The 26,031-nt window shown below is 35.8% G+C and overlaps 3 protein-coding genes across 4 annotated transcripts in view; 1 reads left to right on the plus strand and 2 right to left on the minus strand.

Moving 5' to 3' along the window:
* LOC110376003 (phospholipid-transporting ATPase ABCA1) overlaps positions 1-7,148 on the minus strand; it is a 23,540-nt gene extending 16,392 nt beyond the window's left edge. Inside the window, exons 1-10 of the mRNA XM_064038717.1 lie at positions 6,951-7,148; positions 5,830-6,060; positions 5,483-5,739; positions 5,201-5,374; positions 4,459-4,703; positions 4,196-4,306; positions 3,652-3,793; positions 3,187-3,366; positions 2,208-2,420; positions 1,062-1,168 (exon numbers count right to left, since the gene is read on the minus strand). Coding sequence (XP_063894787.1) covers positions 1,062-1,168; positions 2,208-2,420; positions 3,187-3,366; positions 3,652-3,793; positions 4,196-4,306; positions 4,459-4,703; positions 5,201-5,374; positions 5,483-5,739; positions 5,830-6,041 — 1,641 coding nt within the window. The 5' untranslated portion in view covers positions 6,042-6,060; positions 6,951-7,148. The remainder of the gene's footprint in view (positions 1-1,061; positions 1,169-2,207; positions 2,421-3,186; positions 3,367-3,651; positions 3,794-4,195; positions 4,307-4,458; positions 4,704-5,200; positions 5,375-5,482; positions 5,740-5,829; positions 6,061-6,950) is intronic.
* A 2,159-nt stretch (positions 7,149-9,307) lies between these two features.
* On the plus strand, positions 9,308-19,002 carry LOC110375647 (ubiquitin carboxyl-terminal hydrolase 31). Of its 2 annotated transcripts, none has more exons than XM_021333854.3 (14): positions 9,308-9,777; positions 10,354-10,545; positions 10,765-10,899; positions 11,111-11,245; positions 11,329-11,432; positions 11,528-11,648; positions 12,021-12,168; positions 12,390-12,536; positions 12,814-12,998; positions 13,350-13,456; positions 14,921-15,052; positions 15,274-15,369; positions 15,441-16,510; positions 16,669-19,002. In XM_021333854.3, exons 1-14 carry the CDS (start codon positions 9,442-9,444, stop codon positions 16,707-16,709), a joined length of 2,949 nt encoding a protein of 982 aa, XP_021189529.3. In that variant the 5' UTR covers positions 9,308-9,441; the 3' UTR covers positions 16,710-19,002. The 2 variants fall into 2 exon arrangements, with proteins under 2 accessions (XP_021189529.3, XP_049699515.2); XM_049843558.2 differs by having other exon boundaries at positions 9,308-9,768.
* Positions 19,003-20,584: 1,582 nt separating this feature from the next.
* On the minus strand, positions 20,585-25,540 carry LOC110377503 (uncharacterized). The gene is made up of 5 exons (XM_021336432.3): positions 24,626-25,540; positions 24,050-24,197; positions 22,682-22,878; positions 21,540-21,760; positions 20,585-20,891 (listed from the first exon to the last, which is right to left on the minus strand). The coding sequence occupies exons 1-5, from the start codon at positions 24,835-24,837 to the stop codon at positions 20,605-20,607; spliced, it is 1,065 nt and encodes a 354-aa protein (XP_021192107.3). The 5' UTR covers positions 24,838-25,540; the 3' UTR covers positions 20,585-20,604.
* Positions 25,541-26,031: the final 491 nt, after the last annotated feature.

Below are 26,031 nucleotides of genomic sequence, written 5' to 3' on the forward strand. Positions count from 1 at the left end.
TACTTAGGTACTGCCGGATAATAATAATATTGACTAGACACTCTAGGCTTAGGCTTGAAGCTTTTCTCAACTCTAGGTGCAAATTACCATCCGCATAACAATCAAAGTAACGAAATATCGGAATTTACTTTGAGAATTCTTGTATTGTTATTTTGTTTAAACTTAAAGCTATTATAATCTGAAAATGTAAGTAAATCAAACTGTGAATATTCGTTACATTACAGACTGCGCAAGTCACAGTTATATGGTCCCCTGAAACGGTCAAACATCGGTCAAGGTTTTCGTTGGTACCTCAAACTAGTTATATTCACACGATGTCGTAACACTGCCATTTAAAATCCTCAAATTGTTTTAATGTAGTATGCTTCTAAAAATACTTGTTTAATAACTTCATTACTAGTTTTTTTATTATTTATTCTCGGCATGTATAAGTGGGAAAATAAACACTCAAGCTTATGTAATTGTTAATTAAATTTTAAAATAGTCAATTTTTACAACAAATGTAAAACACAGCAGATGAATTGATGTTGTGTTTTCGGCGAAATGTACAATCGCAAAGACGCGCTGAATGTTATTGAAATATGAAACAGCACTAAGTTATTTCAGTTAGTTCACGGAAATCTCCGCAATACAAGTCGTTTATTTGGCTAAGTATGCTGTAGCAGTGACCTTGTATAACGTACAACATACGATAATTATGTTTTTCTTTGGAATCCGTTCTCATATTGATTGATAATATCGAAACAGCCCAATGTTAGTGCGGCGTCAACCCGTCGTGTATGAAGTATTGACGCCTACGCCTATAAATAGTGCGAAGACGGAAGATTCTATGTCGTAAGTAAAGCTGAAGTAGGGCAAAATATTAGCTCGACAGGTCCAAGTATTAGTAAACACTCGAAACTTGAAAGGTTGACGCCAGAAATAGGCGCAGTTAATTTTCCAAGTAAATGGTTATTCATATCCTTCTAAGGAACGAAGACTGAGCGTTATTTAGGAAATTTAGTTCGCGGATTTTGGTTACGAGTTAGAACATTTTGTGTGGTACTTCATGCGTGACTTACTTGTATGTTGACTCCCATGGGCACGCCCTTGGGTTCCTCGTCGTGGTCATGGACAACTTTGAGCAACGCATCATTGTACTCCATATCGCGCGTGTCCTTATTTATCTCTGCAATTATAACATTAAATGGATATGTGGAACAGATAATTAGTCAGAGGAAATCATCAGCGATTAATCATTAATGTTCAAAGTTCAATACTGATTCGATGAACCACAAGTACATTTATGCAGCCTCATTGATTCACTCTGTTGAGTAACGTTCTTCAATTTATTTATCGATCATTTCAATTCAGAGCTTTATTGGTTTAATTTATGGAAGTAGATAAGAACTGGTGATCAGTTAAACCTTTCTAACCGAAGAAATGAAGGGACAGGGAGAGTTAAATACCAATTAAAATAATTTGCAAATAATAATTGAATAAGTATTGAGAGTACTTACAATCCCTCATTATATTACTGAAATCTAGGTGAAAATAATCGATTTAATAGGGTGAGCCGTTCTGAAGCGATGAGCTGCTTTACACAAGGCATTAAATGTTTATGGCATAGATATGACGGCTGAAATGATACGCCATCCTATTTTTAAAAGCAAATATAAACTATTTGAAAAACCGCACAAACGCAAGTTCAAGTACAGTCAGCTTCAAAATTAGGTCAAAAGTGTAGTGTTTTATTTAGTTTAGCTAAAAACATAAAAAAATATGACATGGATGAATGAATTATGATGTGTCATCGTGGTTAATTGGTATACCTATTTAAAATCAATAGCCGTACTGACAAATCTTTCAAATGGCTTCAGGTTTATCAGTCGCGGTTTCTAAGTATCTATGTGAGTATTAACTTAATTTAAATTGGGCCTCATACTGGACTGCCATCTAAAACTTTACGCTTATAGTAAAACAGACAATGCAACACATGCTGTTGACTGTACAACCACAATGATAATGACCTTGTCAACAAAACTACATTGATGACCATATGCGATTGATTCGCTACATAAGTTACATAAGATTACGTAAGGCGACCATTCTTTTTTTTTATTTTACGACCATGTCCTTAACGGCTATCTGCATGACGTAGATTCTTGAACTTTGAAGCCTTTAGCCTATCAGGGTTATGTACAAAAAAAATAAAAAGGTAGACTGACCTGCCATTTTACTCTTATTCGGTCTCCAAAAGCTCTTCGTGAATGGGAAGTACCAAGGTAAAGGGACCCCGTAGAGTCCCGGTCGTATCTTCTCCACGTACATCGCTATTAGCATGTATAATATCGAGTCGAGAATCAGCATAAGGACTATGTGGCCCGGCTGTAGTTGATCTTGGTACGATATCGGGGTGAAGAACTCGTTCCATTGCAGACCTAAACCGTAATATCATTGTTTAACCTAGACATTTGTCAATGAAGATGAGGTTCTCAATTCAGAAGTATGATTTTTTACGTAGACGACTCATGAGTCGTATTTTGCAAAATTAGGAATGGCTGTGTTTTTCCTGTTTAGAAGTCGAGTTAAATGCGTAGATTAGTTCATGAGCGAAAAATTGAGGAACTCTATTTAACACGAGAATTCAATTTCAAGTCAACTCCTCGACATTTTCTTTCTTGCAATGTTCTGATGATACGTTTATTATACATTAGTGACTTAAACGATGTATAACCAACACAAGGAAAATAACATCACACCTACAGGAAAATGCCCGTATTTACGTCTTTTTTTCAATATTTGAACAGGACAAAGTATGACATTACTCATCTATTGTTTTTAGATAGCAGCAGTAACGCGTGCTTGGTCGAGTAAAGTTGAATAATTTAGTTCTTTGTTTAGCGATTTGTGAAACAAATGACACACTGCTTTATACCTATGTATAATTATTACAAAATTATACCCCAATTTTTGACGTTTTTTGTAGAGTCATCGTATTGCTTCTGTTGTGCAATCGTTGGAGCGTAGCGAGTTATGATTTATTTTTGGCTTATTTTTAAATACTTTTAGCAGCGCACTAAGATATTGTTTCTAGCTTGGTATAGAGTATTTTGATCTGTGGATTAGTTGTATTTTTCATCGAGAAAAAAATTATTGCACAAAAGTCTTTCTTACAATATTCGGGTAATAAATTAAGACACCTACCTTTCGAAGTTCCTTCACACATGATGATCATTTGAAATGCATATCCCATAGCCGTGTTGGATATCAGACTAAGTAGTAATTTCGTTGACAGGCTTATATCTTCGTATAGTACTTGCGTGAGCATGTATATCGAGTATGCGGCAAACCATGCCAGACCCATAAAGGATGCAGCGGTGTTGGCTGAAAGGTGTTATTACATTAATACTCTCTTTAGGCCTTATTCCACTTGACTAAATTCAGAAGTCCTAAATCGCTTCTTAGTCAAAAGCGACAATTCCTCTGATTCTAATTGGATTCTTTACTTCATGAATGCTACATACTTGACTAAATTAGTTACTAAATAAAACCTTCGTCGTAATTTAGTCAGTACACATTTTTTTTAGTAGATATATAAAAAAACTGATACCATTTGCATTCGATAGCTTACCTACTTCACAAAAGTTAAGATAATGTATTACATCTTACCTCGAGAAAAAAAGACGCTGATCATAAAAGAGAATGCCAAAGAGGCTATTACAAAGAGTATCATAAAGAAAAATAGAACACTCCATGGTGTAAATGTAAGTACAGAATATCCATCGCCAGCCGCCGTCCGGTTAAATGGTATCTAAAAAAATAAATCGATATTGTAGATGAATTAAGCAGATTATACTTTGATAAAAGAAAGGAAATGGCCTTTAGCAATAAATAAAACTGGACGACGATTTTACGCTCAACAAAAAGTGCAGTTTTCGCGATAAACTTTATTTTTTAATGTACAATCTTCGGCGGACTGCCATTTACTCATAGGTCATTAAACTCTTTGTAGCGCTGCAGAGATGGATTCCTTTTTAATAAAGATTTCTAGTACAAGATTTTTAATTTTTCCACAGTAATTTAAAGGTATCTTTGATAAGCTCTGGTTTAATTATTATATTACGGCCAACAACGTAACATTTTGATATTGTTTATACAGTTTGTACTTCACGTTACGGGTGTTCATTTAAAATGCATAACGTCTAAAACTTACCTTAAATAGTATCACAATAAGTCCAACAGATATCAAAAGGAATGAGAATTGTTTGATAAACCATGCCAGCCAGTGCAGCCACGATGGAAGGCCCATTATTGTCATTGTTTCCTACGACAATGAGTATAACATTATATCAAATTAATTAACAACGTAATTTACATACAATTTATGTAGATACACGTTTTTACACTGCAATAAAACAATTAGATCTTATATTACGTAAATTTTCAGTTTTGACAATAGATTAATTTGATAATTACCTTTAGTTGTAACTCTTTCTCGAATGTTACAACCCTGACCGTATTCACAAAGGAATACGCGAAACATAACATGATGATCATCGATATAAATCTTTCTAGAGCGACTAGCAGTTGATCTTCCCTGTATGCGAGTTGAGGTAGACGTTGTAAGTAAACCTTAGTGTTAATCGGCTTCCCAGTTTTCTGCTTTATGATTTCCTGAGATATTGCATGCTGGACCGCTAAGAACATTTCAGGTGAATACCCTAAAAAAATATGCCCAATTTAGTTCCCTGTTATCGTAAACCGACTATCTGTAATACATTGTTATATTTATAGACTTGTTTATAAATACGGCTAGTTCCTGGATACTTCACGTCACAGTCTCACGCTAGTTATGTTATTCTATTTTTAAACAGCGTTTTTGTAAAGAGTTTATTAATTCGGCGACTTCATGTGAGTGCGATACATCTGATAACATTATTTATTTTTTGGCGTCGTATGTTTGTTTAGCCTTGAATCAGTTAGTGCCTGTTCGATGTTAAATTAATAAGTTAATGACACTGTAAGAAGCTAGGTATATTTCACTGACTAAAGGTCAAGGTGTCAGTATAACGAATGCTATGTATGGAAAAAATATTATCATTACTCCGTCGGATTCAGTCCACGAATTTTAATTTGTTTGTGATCAATAAGTCCATTAAGATTCTTGTCTATTCATTCAAACATACAAAGAATACTTAAACAAAACTTGGAGTAGCACCTGGTGTTTTTCCGCCGTACATATCATCTGGATCGCGAGGGCCTGGCCGCGGGAACAGCGGATACAATAAATTCGTTCGCCAACTAGCTCTCAGCGGGTGTTCTACCATCGGCGTTCTCATCACTGCCGGGAATCTTAGCGTCAAAGTAACGTCGTCCGGCCATTCTGTGGCATCTGCAAATATTTTTACGTACAGATTTTATCTGCTAGATTCATCCCTAAACAAAGGAGACAATTTTTCGAAAAACAAAATAGATTTTGACTGCTTTAACTGTTACTTACTTGCCATGCTGTCTTCAAACTGGATTCCAACAAGAATCTGATTCATAGCATTAGGTTGGGTTAGGGCCAACTCCATTTCTTGAGCATTCTTATAGCCTTTAGGTTGAGGTAGAAAATTCGAGTCAAACAAGAGAGCAAATAATATACTGAAATTGTCATCAGCTACCATTGCTATGGCATCTCTAGTTACATTTCTAGTGAGTGGGTTTTCAGGTGAGAATGCCAGAGTCCCTGTTTTTGCAGTTGTAAGATTGCCTCTATATCAATAAAAAATATTAAATAAACATTAGTATTAGGGATGCAAATAAGTCATAATTCTTTGTCTTACTTAATGAGATGTTACTTACAAATTTCGTCCACTTATATTGAAATAAGTTGGGAGAAATGGTGGATAGCTTATATCCGGTTTTGATTTTGGATCCACTAGGCATCTTGTTAGTATAAGAAATAACGAAAATATCACAGGTGATGCAATCTCGAAAATGGTTTGCCATTTGTGTCTTCTCTGTAGAAGAAAATTCTTCCAAATGAGAAGCTTTAGTTTTTCAAAGGCAGACATTGTGCCAGTTGTTGGTCATCTAAAAAAAAAAAATTAATCAACATAACTGAATGCCCAACAACACACACACTTGATTCTGTTTGAAGATAGTTACATACAAAGCAATCAATTATTACTTTTTACAAATGATTATTATTGTTTGAACATACAATGTAAGAATCTATTAATTTCCATGGAATAGATTATTACTTTATTTCAAAAAAACTCTACCATCTTTAATCTTATTTACATTTCAATTATTAATGTGTATAAAATTTGTGTCAATTTGTGGTTTACACTTATTATGTATTAATTCTAATAAGTAGATATTTATTATGTGCAGGTACATAATAACTTAAAGCAATTTTTATATAAAGAATAAAGCCTTTTGAGTAATCCCATTTTATGTAGTTGCTAGAAATAGCACAAATGGTGAATTAAAATTACACACACAATTAAAATTGGACACTCATGTTAAGACTGAAGTAATGTTATTGCCTAAGGAAAGACAATTTTATGTGCTTAATTAATGTGATTAAAATATTATACAGTGAACACCAAAGTATAGTAGGCCCATATTGTATGGGTGTACTACAACTTAACAGCTGCAGCAGAACTGGATAAATGTAATCACTTTCCTATACCCACTTCTTCAAATTTTGAACACTAAATATTAACGTAATAAATCGATCTATTTAAATATTTATTGTTCCCATACCAAAATAAATTGCGTCGTTTTCTTACTATAAGGCACAGGGTTTTGGTGGATTTCACAAGGCAAGAAGGCTAATAATTTGGTAAGTACAAGTTTAATCAATTTATTAATTAAATCGATCGCCTGTGTCTTAGTGCAAGTACAATTTACTTTTATTATGCAGGAACTTTCTTCTCAGCAATCATCGTAAATAAAATATTTAAAACATTACGTACCTGTACATTACGAATACATAATATATTTTTGTTTTATATCACACACACAGCTGACCACAATTAAGACACTGTATTACACGATTTAATTAATTAATAGTGTTCATGAAGGTCATAAAAAAAACTATGAACACGAACAAACTACACCTCAGGAGCCGAACCCCCTGTCCACTCCACTGACTGACATTAGTGACATTTCAGATTTGACAACAGTATTTGTCATTTCAAGAGTTGACAGGTATCAAATTCCATGTTTCCCATAGATATAATATTACTAAACAAGATTGCGCACGCTCAAAATATATATTTACGAAAATGAACTCTATTCTAACGCAATAAGGTACTAAATTGGTTGCATAATACACAGAGGCAAATCCGAGCCGAGCGGGATAGTTCGAACGGAGGCTGTTTGTCTCTTTCTAACACCTTGCCAGCATAAAAAAATGTTGTGATCAAAAGTTTTGTCTTCCCAAAAAACAATTGAATCACTTATATTTTTATCTTATTTTAACAATTGTAAGTCAACAAATTAATAACAATTGCATTAATTTATTCGTATTTATTATTAAAACATAAACAACATAAATTTTTATTTTGCTTTTTTTTATTTTCTAGCGGTAACCCTGAACATTCTTGGCGCGTAATCAGCATTTAAAATTTTGTTTATATTTTTTTGTATTAAATCAATTTAAACTGTTAAAATGGTGAAAAAGTGTTGCGTTTCTACTTGCAAAAGTGAATCCTATGGTGGTTGCAATATATCGTTCCACAGGTTAGCTAATAATAACATTTTCGTAAACCAAACAACTAGGGTGCCCATGAATTCTTGTAACGAGTCAAAATATGGGTGATGGATTTTAAAACTGTTGTACTATTGTTATAGCTTCCCAAAAAATGAAGAAAGGCGACATAAATGGCTCAGCAGTCTATATATGAAGTAGAAATACAAAAAAAAACAGTCTTCACTTCGAATCTTCCTGCTTTTATACTGCTAATTTCCGCTAATTATTAAAAGCCTTTATTAGTATCTTAAGGTCACAAACTGCGTAAGTTAAAACTTCAATACTAATCTGTGTTTAATAATCTTAGCAAATTCGGATTTGTCTCACATAGCTTAATCTCATAGTCACCCTATTAGAAAGGGACAGACAGCCTCCGTACTAACTGTTTCACTCGGCTCGTTTTTTGGGTTTATATGCGCAGTCCTGTTTACTAATATTATGTCTATGATGTTTCCTATTTCCTTCGCTGCTTCATGCGTATAGATATACATAGTGTAGAGTGGCAGTTTTTGAACATTCGCGGATGTGAATATCCCCCGGCTTTGCGAATGCGAATGTTCGGTTTTATTTGAAAGGACAATTTTTGATTGTTGTAGTACAGTACACAGCCAGTACTCTCGACGACTCAGTTTTTGTGCGAACAAGGCCTTTTGGATTAAAATAAAAAACAATAAAAATTTTGTGCCGCAGCACTATATTGCCTTTTGATCGTTGAAACCATTGACATATATTCTAGCGATAGACAAGAACATCCATACAAATAATTTACCCGCTTATGTCGTCTGTTGACATCTCGTTGACGTATTGTGACATGTAGTCATCCTCATTGATGTTAATTGCTGAAGTGTCGCTCGTATTTTGCCTACATTTTTCATTACTCAAAAAGTTTATATCTAAGTGAATTCAAAATCATGTAATATATCAAAAAGTTTATTTATATCTAATTGAATGCAAAATCATGTAATATGTATATTAAAACCAGGAACTTATTTTTAGAGTTTTTAATATTAATTACGATGTTTTTTTTCTTAAGAGGGCTATCACAAATTTTCGCGAATTTAATTATTTTTTCTTGAAAGTAAGAACATACCATGACAAAGTGAAGTCTGTTTTCATTGATATTTTACCTACTGCCAGTTTTATGGCACATCTGTTTCTGCACGATTTTCTTAATCCATAATTTAAGATGGCGGGCGGGAACAAATTAATGCATATTTGTAAAATTGAATTATAAATGAAAAGTATGATATACAAGCGTTGTAATAGCATGAACAGCGTGTAATTTTACTAACTTGACTCTCGAATAGTTTATATGTGTAAGTTTATACCTTGATATGTATTTTCTATTTTATAATTGTCGTTTCATAGACATCCATCTGACGCAGGTGTCAAAATCGCTCTGATTTGCCATTTTGGGCACTGCATAGTCTGCAGTGCAGTTCAGTGTGGTAAGCTTTTTGTTCGGAACGTTCTATCTAGTACGTAGTACATATATATCGATGGTTGAAACCTAATGTATCCCCAGCTTTAGTCATAAAGTATTAGTATCTGAAATCACTATCATCCATAGACAACAGTTTTTAGTTTTTATTAGCATTTTGCAAGAAATTAATCAAAATGGCGTTTACGTCAGTGACATATCAATGTTTTCTATTGGATTTTTTTGTTTAAAAATATATTAAATGTGAAATTATAACGATTATTTCTTTAATATGTCTACTAATAATTTATCATCAGTTTTAAAGTCTTGTTCAGAAAGTGAGTTGATCAATGAAGTGTCCGATAACAGTATGACACAGAAGCAGGTGGAAGGATCCCGATTAAAACGTACATTTACTCTGCCTCGCAATCCTTTCGGAACTACGAAACCTGGATCCAGCAAAAATAAGAGCAGTGAAAATGAAAGCAAACCAGCAAGTGCCAGTTCCACACTCTCAGAGGCTCCTAAAGACGAGAATGGTGTAGAAAGGAAGTTGTTTAGAAGGCCATCATGGAAAAGATTCCTAAACAAGATAGCGCAACACATGAGCACTGTTCACGTATCAGGCGTAAGTATCACCTTACAACATTTCACTCTATGTACTTAGTTCCAAATTATTATCAAAGAGCACTCCTATAACAAACAATTGGGAGTAAATCCTTACCTACTTGTAACTCTATTGTCTTCCTTTTGTGGTAAATGAGATCACAATGTTATGTATTTGAGATTGAATATTAATGTACCTAATAATACTTATTTGAATACTCACATAATTATATAAAAAAAACCCATGCATAATTCAATCTGTCATTTACCTATGCCTAATTCTATCTATTATTCAATAGAATATGAAGCGGTGGCTAGCAATGTATATACTGTATTAAAACTATGTACTTTCATGGACTAGTTCATTGTACTATTTTACATAGTTTTTGCTTATTGCAATAGTTTATACTATTATGAATTAAAACACTATCGAGTTTGATGAAGCGTCTGAACAGGCAACCTCTGTTTTGCATTAATGTTTACAAAGAGAGAAGTAAAAGCTCTTCCTAAACACTTACACAGCAATCTCCTTAAACATAACAAAATGTTTTATACATTGACCATCAATTCATATTAAAGTTTGTTGTAACTTTTTTAGGTAAAGTCCGCACCAGTCCTCATGAATGGTGAGCGTGTTCCGTGCAGTGGGGATCCACCATGGCCCCCAGGCTCTACTCCGGCGGCCACTGGCATAAAGAACCATGGCAACACATGCTACATGAATGCTGTCCTACAATGTCTCTCACATACAGATGTTATCGCTGAATATTTTGTTTTGGAACATTACAAAGTAAGGATTGTATAATTTTAGCATATTTTGTTAAAAACAAGTGTTAAGTGTTATCTGTCTTTCAAATTGATGGACATAATATGTTTTGCTTAAGGTCATAGGGAGTGACAGCGGAAAGCATTTTGTAAGCCCTGACCCCCAATGAGTGTTAACAGGATGTCATCATCATCCAATGAACTAGATATTATATAGCATTAATTTGTTAACATTATGTTTTAGGTGGATCTACAAAAAAGGAATAAAATAAATTCTAAGAAGTATGGTACTCGGGGTGAGGTAACTGAACAACTGGCAGCGATTTTGAAAGCTCTCTGGGCATGTCACTATACACCCGATATGAGTACTGCTTTTAAGGTAATAAATCATTTAAGTAGTAAATACTGTACTATATTAATTGTATGAACATTTAAAGTGTACTTTGATACTCAATATTAATTTCACCTGAACTGTTTTTATTTTTAGGATAAGCTAATGAAAGGTTTTTATCTACTGACCTTGTTTCAAAAAGTATTTTAATTAATACTATGTAAAAACTTTCTATTTGAAATTGTAATTATCTTTGTAGAGTGCAGTGGAAAGGCATGGCACACAATATAGGGGAAACAGTCAACATGATGCACAAGAATTTTTATTTTGGCTATTAGATAAAGTTCATGAAGATTTAAATACAGCTACTAAGAAAAAATATAAAACAATTAAGGTAAGCTGTTCATTTATCAATTTATGTGCTTGTAGTATTTGCATATAATTTTGTTACTTATTTTATTGTTGTTTCTATAACAGAATACATGTGGTAAGCCTGATGAAGTGGTTGCAGCTGAAACATTAGCAAATCATGCAAGGAGAAATAGCTCATTTGTACAGGCTGTTTTCCAAGCTCAGTACAGGTAAAAAAACATATTTAAAATCTATTTTTATTTTATTATAAAAATCTATTTACTATTGTTATAGAATGTACCTTAAATTAATATTTTATTTGCAGGTCAGCACTGACATGTGCAAAATGTGAGCGCACATCATGTACATTTGACCCATTCCATTGTGTGAGTGTGCAGCTACCTTCTCGACTGGCCACCACTCAACCCTCCCCACTACCTGTCAATGTAAGTCTACTTGCACTTATTAAAAGTAATCTTAGCTACATTTGTATGCAAGAACAGTGTCAGCTATGGTATAACCATGTCACTGCATGATTGGGGTCAGTCCACATACCAACCTTTTCAATGATTTGAATTTGAATATGCAAAATGTATGTAGAGTTAAAAGTGATGCATAACATGTTATCAAAAAGAGGCTCTAAAGTTTGTAATGTAACTTTTTATTTCAATGTTATTCAGTTTTTTACTTCCTATTTAGATAAAAATGAGTAATGTTGTCATTTTGTAACTGTACTTATGAAATCTGCGAATGATTTTGATACATGAGTGGTTTACTTGATAAAAAAATGTTATGGCATGCAAAACATTTTATTGCAGGTAGTATATGTGAATCAGCAGCCACGGCAAGTGCGAATAGGTGTGGAATTAACACCAAACATGACCATGGATGAACTGAGGACAACACTACACAATGACACAGGGATTGATAGGGACCACATCATTATGGCAGAAATTAATGAAATGGGTACGTTATTTGATCCTTAGGGTGAGATGCACCATTTAGCTATTACTTTAACTGAACCATTTTCAGTTGATGTTGATTTGACCAATGGTCGGTAACTTTTGGTAATGAATGGCGCCACCCACCCTTCGTATATAGAAAATCCAGTATATGAAGTTTGATGTTTAATGAAAGTCTTCCCATATATATTTGTTGTTTATTAAAAATTCCTTTCGTACTACTAGGTTGGTGCAACGCCCGAGCGGGATGGGAGGTGGCGGGTATAGACTTCGGCGCTCTATACTGCATGGAAGCGCCGCCATTACTGCAGACGCCGACCACTCCCTACCTCCTCATCTTATGGGTCAATTTGCTGGAAGGAGAAAGATTCGGTTAGTATGTCTAAAAGGTTACGTTATGGAACTTTTAGGTTTATAAACAAAAAACAAATTAAATATTCTCACCCAGATCAATTATGGCCTATATGTTATTTTGTTGCACTAAGACCATTGTTACATTGAATGCATACAAACCTTACTCTTCAATCTCTACATCTATAAAAATCCGTTGCGTAGTTTTAAAGAGTTAAGCATACATAGGGATATATTGCCAGAGAAAGCGACTTTGTTTTATGCCATGTAGTGATTATTTTTAACATTGCCTCAATAGGTTCGCCTTACGCCATGCAAGTGCCTCGCGAGATCTCGTACGAGGACTTGCAGAAGCTGATGCTGAAGGAGATGTGCCAGGTGGTCGCCGAGCGAGTGCTGGAGAACTCGCAGGGGCCGGAGATCTTCCGCGCCAGGATCGCTGAGGCGCATCGCCCTAGGGATCCCGCGTATTTGCAGCCAGAGGTAATTATGCCAATCTTGTAAAAAAGTTAAGGTCGAAAAGAGGTCTTGTGTGAACTAACATCTGAATTAATTTTGACAAAAGTTCTTGTTATCGTTTTTGTCAAAAAGATTAATCTAAAATGGCATTGCATGGCTGCAGGTTGACTCAAAGAAGGTGAAAAAATGGACTTTGGTAGTTTTCATCTGATTGTCCCGTCTGTTACGACCAAACCAGAAAGTCATTTGACGTTTTATTATCCGATAAAAAGTTGTGACGTCATAATTAGGACAGCACTGTAAAACTCGCATGATGACTGCGAACCACCTTCTTTTTTGCTTTGAAAATAATATTTGTTTTGATTTTTGTTCCAGCTTCCGCACCCGTTATTTTCTCTGGACGTAGAGCAGGCGTTGTGCGCTCACGACAAGCATCCTCATCTACGACTCGAACTGCTGTGGGACGCCGCGCATAGGGACAGGTACTTTTATCTATATTTATATTTCTTTCTTTGGATCGCCAACATTGGGATATCCAAAGATCCAAGCAACATTGGGCTACCTATACACTTCATCTAAAATTCGGTGGGATAGCCGTCAAAATTTTGATGTAGCCACACTTTAGGCTTTAGCGGTATATCTACATACAGGGTTAATCAATAGGTATAGATGTGTTAATAGTAAGAGATAAAGCAGTTAAATTTTCCTTATTTCTAGTAAATAAGGAAAATTTTTACATAGGCAAAAAAGTAGTAAATAAGGAAAATTTTTACATAGGTAAAAAATCAGCTAGATATATGTTCATAGTATGAGATAAAGTACCTAATAAGGAAGGAAAAGTTATATATAGATAAAAACTTGCTAGTCTATACAATATTAATCCCAATCAGTGTACCACCCACACATAGATAAGTTCCGCGATATCGCGACCTTGAACTTCCCGCGGATTTAGTAGAAGGGCGCGCAGTCATATTGCGGTTACACATCCGGGCTAAAAATAAATCATGCTCGCTTTATTTAATGACAAAACTATGACTGTATCAACTTGCATTAATTTAATAGTTTGGTTTGCGGAATTATTGGGAAAAGTTACTGCGGCCTTGAAAGATCAAAGATTATGGGCTTAGGCAGTAAAAGTCTGACACTCCTCGCTGCACCCACAACGAGAAGGGTTAATCCAATGTCAAAAAAATGTGAGAAAGAAGTAGCTTTATTTCAACAAAAACATGCACAGACATATACAGGTCATAGGTAGGTTTATGTAGCGAAACAACATGGGGGCGGTGACGACGACATTAAAATACCACGCAATTTGTAGAGCGTATCTGCACATAAAAATACGATAAACAAGCATTTTCGATTGTTAGAAATATTGAATGACATATCATATTACGTAAATGTTTGATTTTAACATTGGCGACCGTAAGACTGGGTAAGGTTTTCCAGTTTGGACCCAGTTACGTTATTAGATTTTTCTTCGCCATTGGTCAGGTTTAGACAATTGGAAGGAACCATTGAGACTTCTTGGTTTTATTGGGGTATGGGCAATACCCCAACCGCCATACAATATGGGCCGTACAGTATGGCCACAAGCGCCTACTTTTGATCCGAACTAAATTGCGAATCGCCATTAGGTTTGGCGAGAAATATTATCTTTTTCAAGTTTTGAATTTCAGCCATTCGCGTGGTTTTATAACTTATCCATCTAAGCTGCACACTACAAATCAACTTCAGAATACGACTGCACGCCGACTGCATCCCAACTGCAATCGGACTGCGCCTTTGATTTGCAGTTCTATTGCAGTCGTGTCAACTGCATTCAAACTGCCCTAGAACTGCAAATTGCAGTCGAAATGCAGTCCGTCTGTCTAGAGCCTAAATTGTGTGTTTCTTCATATTGGATTGCGGATATTAGTAGGATAATCTTTGTAATGTTTGTCCGGCAGTATAATCCGCGAGGCTAGCGAGTCGTGCGAGGTGCACGTGTCGGCGGCGGGGTCGGCGGCGCCGCTCACGCTGCACGCGTGCCTCGCGCACTACACGCGCGCCGAGCATCTCGCGCAGGAAGACGCATGGAGGTAATATGAATTTTAATCTTAGCGTGATTAGTTCTTTTTAATGTTTTACGCTTCGATTCCTCGCTGTCATTCGTCATATGCATGTTGTAGATGCCTGCATCCAAGACTTTAAGGGTGATCTTACTACAAGAACTACACTCTGAATACAAAATGATGAAAATGCAAAATCTATGATTTTTATCTTAGTAGTATTAAATATTAAAAAAAATGTTGTATTTTAGATGTCCCCAGTGTCAGCGGTATATGCCTGTGGTGAAAACTCTGGGTCTGTGGTCACTTCCAGATATTTTAGTAATACATTTAAAGCGGTTTAGACAGTGAGTATGGTCTTATTAATCTTTAATCTTATAGTTTGATACGAAAATTTCTAAAAACGACATGTTTTCAGGCAAGCCAAAGGTCGTACGAGCACAAAGTTAACAGCAATGGTAGAGTTCCCTTTGAACGATTTCGACATGACTCCACATCTCGTTAGGAGGAACATGCAAGTAGCGGAGTCGCCCGGACACTCGCGATCTCCTAAACGACGGCACTCTAAGACGCCCGCCACCAACCCGCACGAGAACATGTACGACCTGTATGCCATCTGCTACCACCACGGCGATGATCTCGAGACTGGGCATTACACGGCAGCTTGTAAGAACCCTTACGACGGCCATTGGTACAAATTCGATGATTCCAAAGTCACACCAGTCGATGATGAAAATGCTTATAGTGAACTAGTTGATAACACGGCTTATATGCTTTTCTATAAGCGCAAAAAACCAACTGTCACACATTCTTGTTCTTCTGACGACCACAACGGTCATTGGGCGTTACGTATGCCTAAATATGTGAAACGAACGACCGAAACTGTAAACGAATTAACGGAGGTGAAGGAAGAGAGCGTTATTGAAGAAGTTAAGATCGAGCCGCCTGCTAACGAGCATGATTCGGAATCTGATATCACAGCTCCAACGCACAGCCCCTCACTGTCCCGAAGTGTTGCCAGTCTTCCCGACGATAGCATTAGTGAAGTGACTTCTCCTGTGAAGCATACCGTGTGTGTGACTGTTATACACAATCCTGTAGTGCAGTCGCCGGCGCTACAGCGGCCACTCATAGTTGAAGTGAACGGGAACAGCAGGAATAGCGCAAATGACGACACTAGCGAAAACGAAAACGAAACGAGCGTGTCACTCGAGCCGTACATACACAAGGATGTTCACGTCAATCCTAAGATGACGCCAGTGGACACGCGGCGGCCGCGCTCCGTGGACTACCCCACGCGGTCCAGCGGCGCCACGCCCACCACCAGGGACACCAACAGGAACTATGAGAGCTCTCCACTTGTAGCTAGCATTAACGAAGTCGAATACCATCCCACCACCGAGGATCTAATGTTGTCCATGTTCCAGGAATCAAAGTTCATTGTTCCTAGGCATACCAACCATGTTACAGGGGAATCTCATAGGACAGGTTAGTATTTCTGTCACATGTCCATGTTTTAGATGTTGTACTGTGTTTAAATATATTTACGAGCTATAAAAGACACCAGGGTACTTAATTAAGTAGCTTATTATATGCATATACTGTAAATATTCCATGTATCTATATGGCTACATCTACATTTACAGGAGACAAGTCTGCCGTTTGGAAAACTCGAATATCTACATGAGAGCAACAGACGAGGTCTGAAGAATACCATACTTTACACAACTGTTCATTATTTATATTATATTCGAACTTAGATCTGAAGATTTTGTGTAGCTGACGGTTCGTTTGTACCAGAAAGCGCAACTTTTTAATAAGGCATATTATTGCAGAGGCTCTTTTCATAGTTTCTGTAGTTAATTTATTTTCATGCATTCGCTATCCGTATTTATTTCAATTTCATCATTATTATAATCCACAGAATTACGTCCGCTGTGGGACGTAGGCCATAATGTTTATATTAGAATTTTCTATATTCACCATTAAGCCACGAAAGACGATGGTTATTGTTAAGGTTCTATCCCGAAGAGAGCAAACGTGGAAGTAACGCCGGTAGTCTATCAAGATATTTTATTTGTAAAATATACATAATTTTATATCGTATCATAGAAAATATATTTTATCATTTACGATATTAAAATAAATTGGAGGCGAAAGTTATTGGTTAGTTAGAAGTATCTTGCAAAAAAATAAATTAATGAATTCCACTGCCTTTAGCTAGTATTGCATTGCATGCATTTGCCAATGCAGTGTAATGTCTAGTAATAGCTAAGATGCACTACTTGCTTGTTCTTCGTAAGATCGGTAGTAAAGCTAGTTACGTAGTGTAGCGGCACTTCTATATACAGCACTCTACATCGGGATATTATCTTTTACCGAATTGTTCATATTGTCTCTAAGCATAATGAGGCCTTACCTTTTCTTTAAATTCCTGTATACGTCAGATATTGACAATATTGAATTCTTAGCTTACCGATTTGTTGAACAAATAGGACCAATCATGCCCTAGTAATTTGAAGTAAACTTATTTTATCTGTCAAATGTAAAATAATAATCTCATGTTTATTGTAACATACAATCTGTAGATAAAATCATAACCTGAATTATATTAACGTAGCTAGAGGGCGTTATAAGTAATCACATTTGTGCCTTGGCCCTAGAGATGTTGTGATTTTAAGATTGAAAATAAATAAAATTCATTTAGCAACTAAAGTTTACTATTTGTACAGCTATTACAATATACATACATATGTGTAAGCGAAATATTACATGTATAGGTTATTCATGGATAACTGATATTGTATGTGATGAGTTTTTTGCTGGATATTTGTCTACGATGATAAATAATAATACCACTTGCAAGAAGTACGCAAGGACAATGTGATTTATTAAATATTTTATATTCACAAATTTTTGTACATATACGTGGGAATTATGTACGTTCATTTATGTCATTTGCTATTATTTACCTAAACTGATATTTGAATTCGGATTATACGGATATTTTGTAAATAATATTCCTTTTTACCCGACTTCCAAGAAGGGTTATTTGTAAATGCACATGATTTAGAATTTCTTTACGAATTTTATCGTGATGATTTTTGATTAATTTATTGTATAGAAATTGATTTTAATTAAAAGACATATTGTTGTTATAATATCACAACCAAGAAGACAGATACCGCATTGCGAAGCGGCTCCGTGGGCCGGTCGGCTAAAGGGCAGCTACGTACCTCCTAGTGCGCCATCTGTGTTAGCCTGTACTATATAACGTGGCCTAAACAATGTACCTGTGATCCATTACTTTGTCAGGATACAAAACTTATAAAAAGACTATTCAGAGACATTTCTAGCATTGATTTTCTATTACAAACAGGTAAATTATCAAAAGGCATTCTGGACCTCCTTCTCATCATTTAATTAAGTTATACATTTTTAAAATAAAGACATAAGGATATGGAGGCCACATTTTTATCATCAACTTAATTTGTTAACTGATGCTATATTGACAAAATAATGTCACACGATGGATTCAATGCTGAAATGTTTCTGGATATTTGCCGAAGTGCTTAATTTAAAAAAAATATGCTAATTTTGTTGTATTGGAAAGTTGATTATGTTTTAATGATATATAGGTATAAATGTCTGGCTCTCAAAAATGATCGCAGATTAATTTATTTATAAGTCTTCGGAGGTAGCCCGTGAGAAAATGATTGAAATAGATTTATGTAACAGTTTCATAAAATCAGTGTTTTTAGATACAATTGATAAGTAATAATGAGCAAATGGGTTTCATAAGGGGATTTCTCTCGACTTTCAAAAACTAACTGTACACATTTTTAAAGGTGTAATTCGCATAAGATTTTCATACAATGGGTCGACCTCCGAATATTTGTATTATGTTCGTTGTTTTAATTTAAAGATGTTTATTTTAATTTCACCATGTTATGTTACAATATAAGCGTTATGTCCACAAATCCTACAGTTTCATTTTAACCCTGCCGGTTAGAACACGTAAAAGCCATAACAAGCGTTTTACTGTAATAATGGCATGATTTATGTGAGATTGCGGGTCATTCTCGCAATCGACCGTTGTTCAGCAATTTTCTAGTTAGCATAGATTGAAATCTGACAGCTGATAAAATTAGATCGCCTAACTAACACCCCGTTTTATTACTGACACAGCATAAGTTATGCCAAGACCCGTCAAATAGCAGACAACGGTATCGAAAGGTGCCTACCTTGAACTAACTTGATAAATGGTTAGCTCGCACACGTACAAATGCTGTTCAGCCAAATTAATTCCGGATCGCCATTATTGGGGTATTAGATACACATAGATTGGTATACAATAGGACTTATGACCAGTCATTAGGGCTGCCATCCGTCCGGGATTCCCCGGATTTGTCCTCGTTTGGAGGCCGTCCGGGGGACGTCCGGGCGGGGTTTTAAGAAGTGTCCGGGGAAAACCCGGACATTTTTCTTACGAGTTGAATTACAAATAGACACACAGACTGCAGAAGTCGAAGTGTTCCAAAACTCTAAAATTTTCGCGCTCGCTTCGCTCGCGGCTTCCTTTCTTGACACTATCTTTTTTTACGTTTAGCTACTTTAATATCCCAATATTCAAAAAATGCAGTGCTCGCTTCGCTCTCGGTTTCTTCACTTTGCGGATTTTTTTTATTATACAAGTTTAGGTGCTTTAGTGACCCAAAACTCAAATTTTCGCGCTCGCTACGTTCTCGCTGACTTCACTTTACGGTGGTTTGAATTTTTTCAACATTTTTGTCTAACCTATCAAAAAGGTAGCGCCGGTTTAAAGTCCTATTACTAACAAGAAGGTAACTTCTAGTTTCCATATGAGCTTTCTTATTTATGACCTTCGAAATATTAAGTCATAATCTTTCAATACTAGGTGCTGAAAGAGAGTACTGTTGAGCTAGATATGGCCCTGACTTTTCATATAAGGAAGCACCTCATTGAATTTAAGTATATAATAGTAGTAATAGTAATATTAAAAATTTGGTCTTGTTTTGTTAATAAAAAATCGGACTCGTCCGGGGAAAAAATGCGATTTACGCCAAATGTCCGGGTTTTTTTAATATTTGTCCGGGTTTGGCGAAATTCGAAATGGCAGCCCTACCAGTCATGTAATTTGGTTTCTCTTCGAGCAAATCTAGAATGAATACATGTTTACAGCCGTAAGTAATGTATGTATGTACTAAAGTAGGTATCTGTTCTGCATGAATTGGTTAATTTTAATTACCAATAAAAGTGACTTTTTTATTATTGAAAACGTAACCGCAACAGGTTGCAAAATTACCTACTGAACATCGAAAAAACAGTAGGTATGTACAAACTTAGAAACCTAAAGGTACGGAATCATAAAGCTGCGAACTAACTCAGTATACTGCTTAACTACTACTATGCTGCGTACCTACGCACTTCTCGCACTCAGCCTCTAGTAACAGTTCACCAGGAGAAATGGCAGAAAGAGCCTACCCCATGACAGGTTTTATTTAAAAAATCTGAGGAACCTGATTTTCAGACAGACAAATATTTGAATTGCATTTCATTTATTAAACATTTTTGTTTATAAAACTAATTTTATGATACGTGGCTGAATTTCCTTGAAGTGTATCTAAGTAGTTAGAATCGAGAACAATTAGTACATTTTTCAAAGGGTCAGCGGCTACAGAGGTGGTCGTCATTCGTGGGCCCGCCGAGTGTATGTTGTCGAGGCATGACGAGTTGTAGGCGTCCCGAGAGTTCCATACTAACACGTCTGAACATTCAGTATGACGAAGATATACGTGGAAATTGTCTGCCCCCAATAGCACAACTGGCTTGCTGTGCTCACCAAATACTGAAAACAAATAAATTAACATTTATGCATGTATTTATTTAGAAAGTTGTTTTCTCAAATTTTGAATTAGTTGCAAATAAATTCATTATTTCATTAGATATTTATATGTTTGCTTATGAAATTGTTACAAACAGGTGTCGCGAATGTCTACCCCAGAATTCTTCGTAATAGTTATTGACAAACAGACCGCAAAAAATACGCTTTACTGACATTTACTCAAATTAATTAATCAATTAATTTTCGGAACACCTGTTGCCTCGTTATCGTGTAAGTAGGTACCTACATTTTAAACATACCTATCTGTCTATTTACCTATCTTCATTTGAATATGGTTCTACCTTACCGTGGGAATTTTAATGATTGTGGGTTTTGCGACATTGAAATGTGTGCAAATTATATTTCTTTTGGTAAAGATGGAGTAGTTATAGATATTTATGTTATTTGAAACACGGAAAGCCTAAGTTGAAAACATCGTTATTGCATCTATCTGGCTAGAACGTGATTTCTTACCTAACGCATTCTAATGGATTGCACCTATGTATGTATTAGGCACCCAGACATAATATAATTGTTATAAAGTATGTATGGGTGCCTTCTTCACATTATAAGAAAAGTTTTATTTTTTCCTCGCCTTCTCTATCAATTAACCTGTCATCGGAGTGAGAGAATCTTTTCTTCGTAGAGTAGTGGTATCCAACTCAATAATCCCAGGGTAGTGTAGCCTGACGAGGATCAAGACGGCGTGTGTCACTCGCTTCACCAACGATATCTGCAGGCCAGTTGCAGGGCCACACGTCACCACCGACCAGCCGGCTCCAGTCGACACTTCGTGCACCAGGATTGCTCCACGAGACGCGTCCGATGCATATCTAAAGAAGAATGAAGTAAAGATGACTTTGAATATAACTAGGTAGGTATATCTTATTTATGGTGTCTACATAAATGATGCCTAAGGATCGTGCATGACTAGGTACTGGATGCTGGTGATATTTTGAATTGATGTAATTTTTTATTCAGCCTCAATCGGCCTCAGATTCATCTTATCGATGATTAAGTGGTACCGCTAAATAAGTTCCGAAAAAGCTCTCTACTACATTTAAAATCGCTAACATGAAGTAACACATAATTGTACCTTTGAGAGGTGATTACAATATTTAGATTTTATCTGCAAACCAATTGTTACTTATTGACTTTTTTGTGCATATAACATTTGTCTAGATAGGTTACGTTGTTCTGAAACACTTTATCCTTAGGCAACTTTTAAAACCTAAGTCAGTGTTCTTGATGGAAAGGTACGTTGTTCTTATAAGGAAGTATCAATCAAAGAATTATCTTATTGCTGCTCGCACTTAGGTACTTACAAAACAGACTTTAATTAGATTGCCTAAGTATAACCATATCGCATTTTTGTTAGTGCAAATAAGATGTGAGTAATTACGACATTTTGATATGTAGTTTTTGATTATATTATCGTAATACTATCGGACACGACGGCTTGCTTAACATCATGACACTGCCTAGAGCTTTTGAAATGTTGATCTGGTTTGTTACTACAATACTAGGACAGGCGAAATCAAAATTGACCTACCTCAATAGATTTCTATTTGATTTATTGAGGCAGGTCATTATTTTTTATACCTAATCATGTAGGTGTCTTGCTTAGCTATCTAGGCTGACATCGAATGCATTGTAATTAACTTTTCATGTTTCTTATTTTAGATTACAAAGTTCAATAGGGTTGTTAGTCTGTAAATTACTTTATTAAAAATAAGAAACTGCATAGTACTTACATGAAAGCGTTGCCTCCTAAAGAATATTCAACGACGATGTTCTGCAGCAAGGAGTTGGCTTCCATAAGAGAAGAGATATCGATGCGCTTGATCAGTTTGCCTAGGAGAAGATTAACGACGACCACCTTCGGCGGGCAAGTGCATTGCGGGTTCGACAGTGTGTCGATAACGCCAGTGTCCAATATCCACAGTTTTCCCTAAAGAATAAGTAATTTTGGGTTTAACGAAGCTCAATGGTTATTGAGATTAATTAGAGTAATTTTCTTCTGAACTGAACTGTATAGACATAATGAATAGCTTGGAATCTGCAATTTATAATTTATCATCACGCTAGCTAAAGAAGCAATTTAGCGAATATCTCTGTCTGTTTTCTCTATAGGTATTATTTTATGCAATTGGACACCAAATAGCCCACTTAGACAATCTTACATCTACATTAACTAAGCTGTAAACTGTAATTTCAGTCAGAAGCCTGAATTGGGTAACATTCAAATAAATGATATTAAGATATTTTCACATCAATCTTGATGTAACGAGGCTTGCTACTTTCAAAACATCAGTGACTGGTAAATATGTAGAGTAGAATAATTGCAAATCTAGTCTAGAGATTCGTTAGTTATAATATTAAGTGACCTTATGCAACGTTGCAAAAAAATCGAATGATTAATTAGTGTTCAATGAAACAATTACAGGCTGAAATGGTTGGGTGTGACTTGCGCTCATGAGGTCGAACGCGTAGGCCACACTCTAGACATTGTGATTGTTGTTACAAACTATGCTTTGATTTCGATTGCCTAACAATAGTTGAACTGATTATGGAAACCAATAATAGCAACAATTCCATGTTTGCAACTTAGTACTAAAATTGGTGTGTTATACTATTAGCAGCATTAATGTTCATTATGTTAACAAACGCGTATTTAGGGTATATTGGCATCGGGGCGCGGGAAATGCTTTGATTATGATTGAGTTTAATGAATTGCAATCGGATGTTAATTGAAATAATTATCTAATGTAACTGGTATTATCGTCCCTACTAGGCCATCGATGTAATTTCTGGCAATAATCGGTCTTACGACGTCTCGTTCAAAAAAAGGAAACGATTTCCTGCGCATTGCAATTAACACATATAGCATAGCTAGTATAGCTACATCATCTTTCTTATCTAGAATTGGAAGACATTTGAAGAAGTAGATGTGTTTTAGTAGGTATTGAGTTCGATTAATGTGTTCGCAAATTTTCAAAAGTTTGAGATAGTTTGATTTCTGCTATATGCCTATAAATTATCCTTAGGTATACTTACTTGGTTAATGCTCAATCCTTCTCCTTGTGAGAGGAGGCCTAAAAAGCTGTAACATAAATACTTACTAGATGATCCAGATAGAAGTCTACGGCATTTTGTATTGCATTACAGTCGCTTAGTTTATGGTCTCGCAGTTCTGGGTACGGCTGGAGTTCCACGCTGTTCTTCTCGCGAATGATCAGCCAGAGTGTCGCCATCACACCTTGCTTCATTCTGCATGACAGAGACCAGAACTTGTTATGTACATTTACATTAAAGTTTGTAGATAACATGTATGTACACATACTAATTTGACCTTCTCTATTTCATGTAAGATTTTTTTTATTCCATATATGAACTTATTGATAGGTACTAGACAAACGTACATGCAATTTCAGTAATTTATTTTAAGTAGATAAATATTAAATTGGGTATTTCTGTGGATCGTCTTTGAAATATTTCTGTACTGCTCCGGAAACTGTAATAATAGCTTCTTATATAAAAGGTAACCAGGTAGGTAAGTACTCGTTTCATCGTGCAGATTATTATTATCTACTTATTTACATGCACATTTTTATTAGCAAATAATTAAGTACAGAATACACTTAAGCTTTAACTACTGCTACTTAACTTCCTAAATTTTATAGACCTTTAGTACCTACCTAGGAGTGATGACGTAGATGTCATCGTTATACAGCACCGCCTTCACAGCTATCACGTTATCCTTTATGTATCCGCCTCTCATCCACAAATCCGGACTGAATTCACATTTCAGGTGCAGCGGTCCGCCGTTCCAAGCTAAATTCTTTAAATGACCATCAGAACTCACTAAATACCAACAAAATAATATGAAAGAGTTAATAAATCTCTGCATATTGTAACGATATTGATTTTAACGATCCGCGTTTGGATGGTTCCAAATATTTTTGACACTAAGTACTTGAACAAATTATTCGCCGGTGGAATGCACTGAATTAAAGTGCCAAGTATTCATTCAGAGAAACGTTATTAGTAGCAATGTTTTAATTAGTCATACTTCAGTGGAAGCCCTTTCATGACCATCGCCCATTGACTCCGATATTATTTAACAACATCGACATGTTTTTCATCACGCTTAGATAGAGTTACGAAACTAAGATCAATGTAAATTGATAGGAACCAAATTCCGTTTCGCTCTAATTGTTTTTGCAGGAACATGAGCCAACTCTTCCGACACATAGGGCTGGGCTCATGTTTCCTGTTGCTCTCACAGTCTCCAATACCGCGGCATTATATCGATTGAGGACAAAAAGCGGCAATTGTGAGCTGCCTGGGAACCAGCGTCAACGTAGTTGCGCCATTTATCTACTAGATATACACGAACCGCAATCATTTGTTTCAGTAGCTTCTATCATTAATGATATGTCTTTAATTGCCCTATTACCGGTTAATTTTAGTGTTCAGTTTTGCGTGGAGGCTGATAACATATTTCTCGTCTAAGGCGGATGCTGTAAGACCACTTACAAAGGTATCGATGTTTATTAATAGTAATTAGTATCGAATAATTGATGAAGTACCCATATCTGGTAGGATGGATTTTATTTGTTTCCGTTAAATTTCATTTTATTAGGGTTCCTAATAGGTTCTAAGACTCTGTCCGTCTGTCGCCAGGCTTTATCTTATGAATGTGTGATAACTAGTGACATTTGAAATTTTCACAAAAAACTAGAATAAATAATTGGTTTATGCAAAATTCAAAACTTTTTGGCCGTTTCATATTAAGATCTCTTCGCGCGCGAGTCCGACCCCTACTCGGCCGGTTTTTTATTGCAATTTTGTCTAGTCAGGATATACAAATTCGGCTCGATTAAACTTGCACAAGTAACCTAGATATGTAATGAGAGTATGCAAGGTCGACAAAAATTTACACGTGTGTAAGCTTAGTACTAGACCTAGACTGCCAAATATTGTTCTTGACATTTCCTCATTAAAAATGCATGACTGGCAGGCATGATAGCTGCTATCACGAGCTGCAATCACGCACCTTGATAATAAAATAATAGTGTGGGCAATGCCGAGTCACGGCTGC

The sequence above is a fragment of the Helicoverpa armigera genome, chromosome 2, assembly GCF_030705265.1.
Source record: "Helicoverpa armigera isolate CAAS_96S chromosome 2, ASM3070526v1, whole genome shotgun sequence".
NCBI classification, from domain to species: domain Eukaryota; kingdom Metazoa; phylum Arthropoda; class Insecta; order Lepidoptera; family Noctuidae; genus Helicoverpa; species Helicoverpa armigera.

Excerpts from the sequence above, each read along its gene's own strand:
- LOC110375647 (XM_021333854.3), top strand. The coding sequence starts at position 9,442 with ATGTCTACTAATAATTTATCATCAGTTTTAAAGTCTTGTTCAGAAAGT. Across the intron at positions 12,537-12,813 it reads GCTGGAAGGAGAAAGATTCG|GTTCGCCTTACGCCATGCAA; the intron begins GTTAGTATGTCT and ends TTGCCTCAATAG. Across the intron at positions 15,370-15,440 it reads CATTTAAAGCGGTTTAGACA|GCAAGCCAAAGGTCGTACGA; the intron begins GTGAGTATGGTC and ends ACATGTTTTCAG.
- LOC110377503 (XM_021336432.3), bottom strand. The coding sequence starts at position 24,837 with ATGCAGAGATTTATTAACTCTTTCATATTATTTTGTTGGTATTTAGTG. Across the intron at positions 24,198-24,625 it reads ATCTACGTCATCACTCCTAG|AATGAAGCAAGGTGTGATGG; the intron begins GTAGGTACTAAA and ends TCTGTCATGCAG. Across the intron at positions 20,892-21,539 it reads TTCTCTCACTCCGATGACAG|TATTTGGTGAGCACAGCAAG; the intron begins GTTAATTGATAG and ends ATTTGTTTTCAG.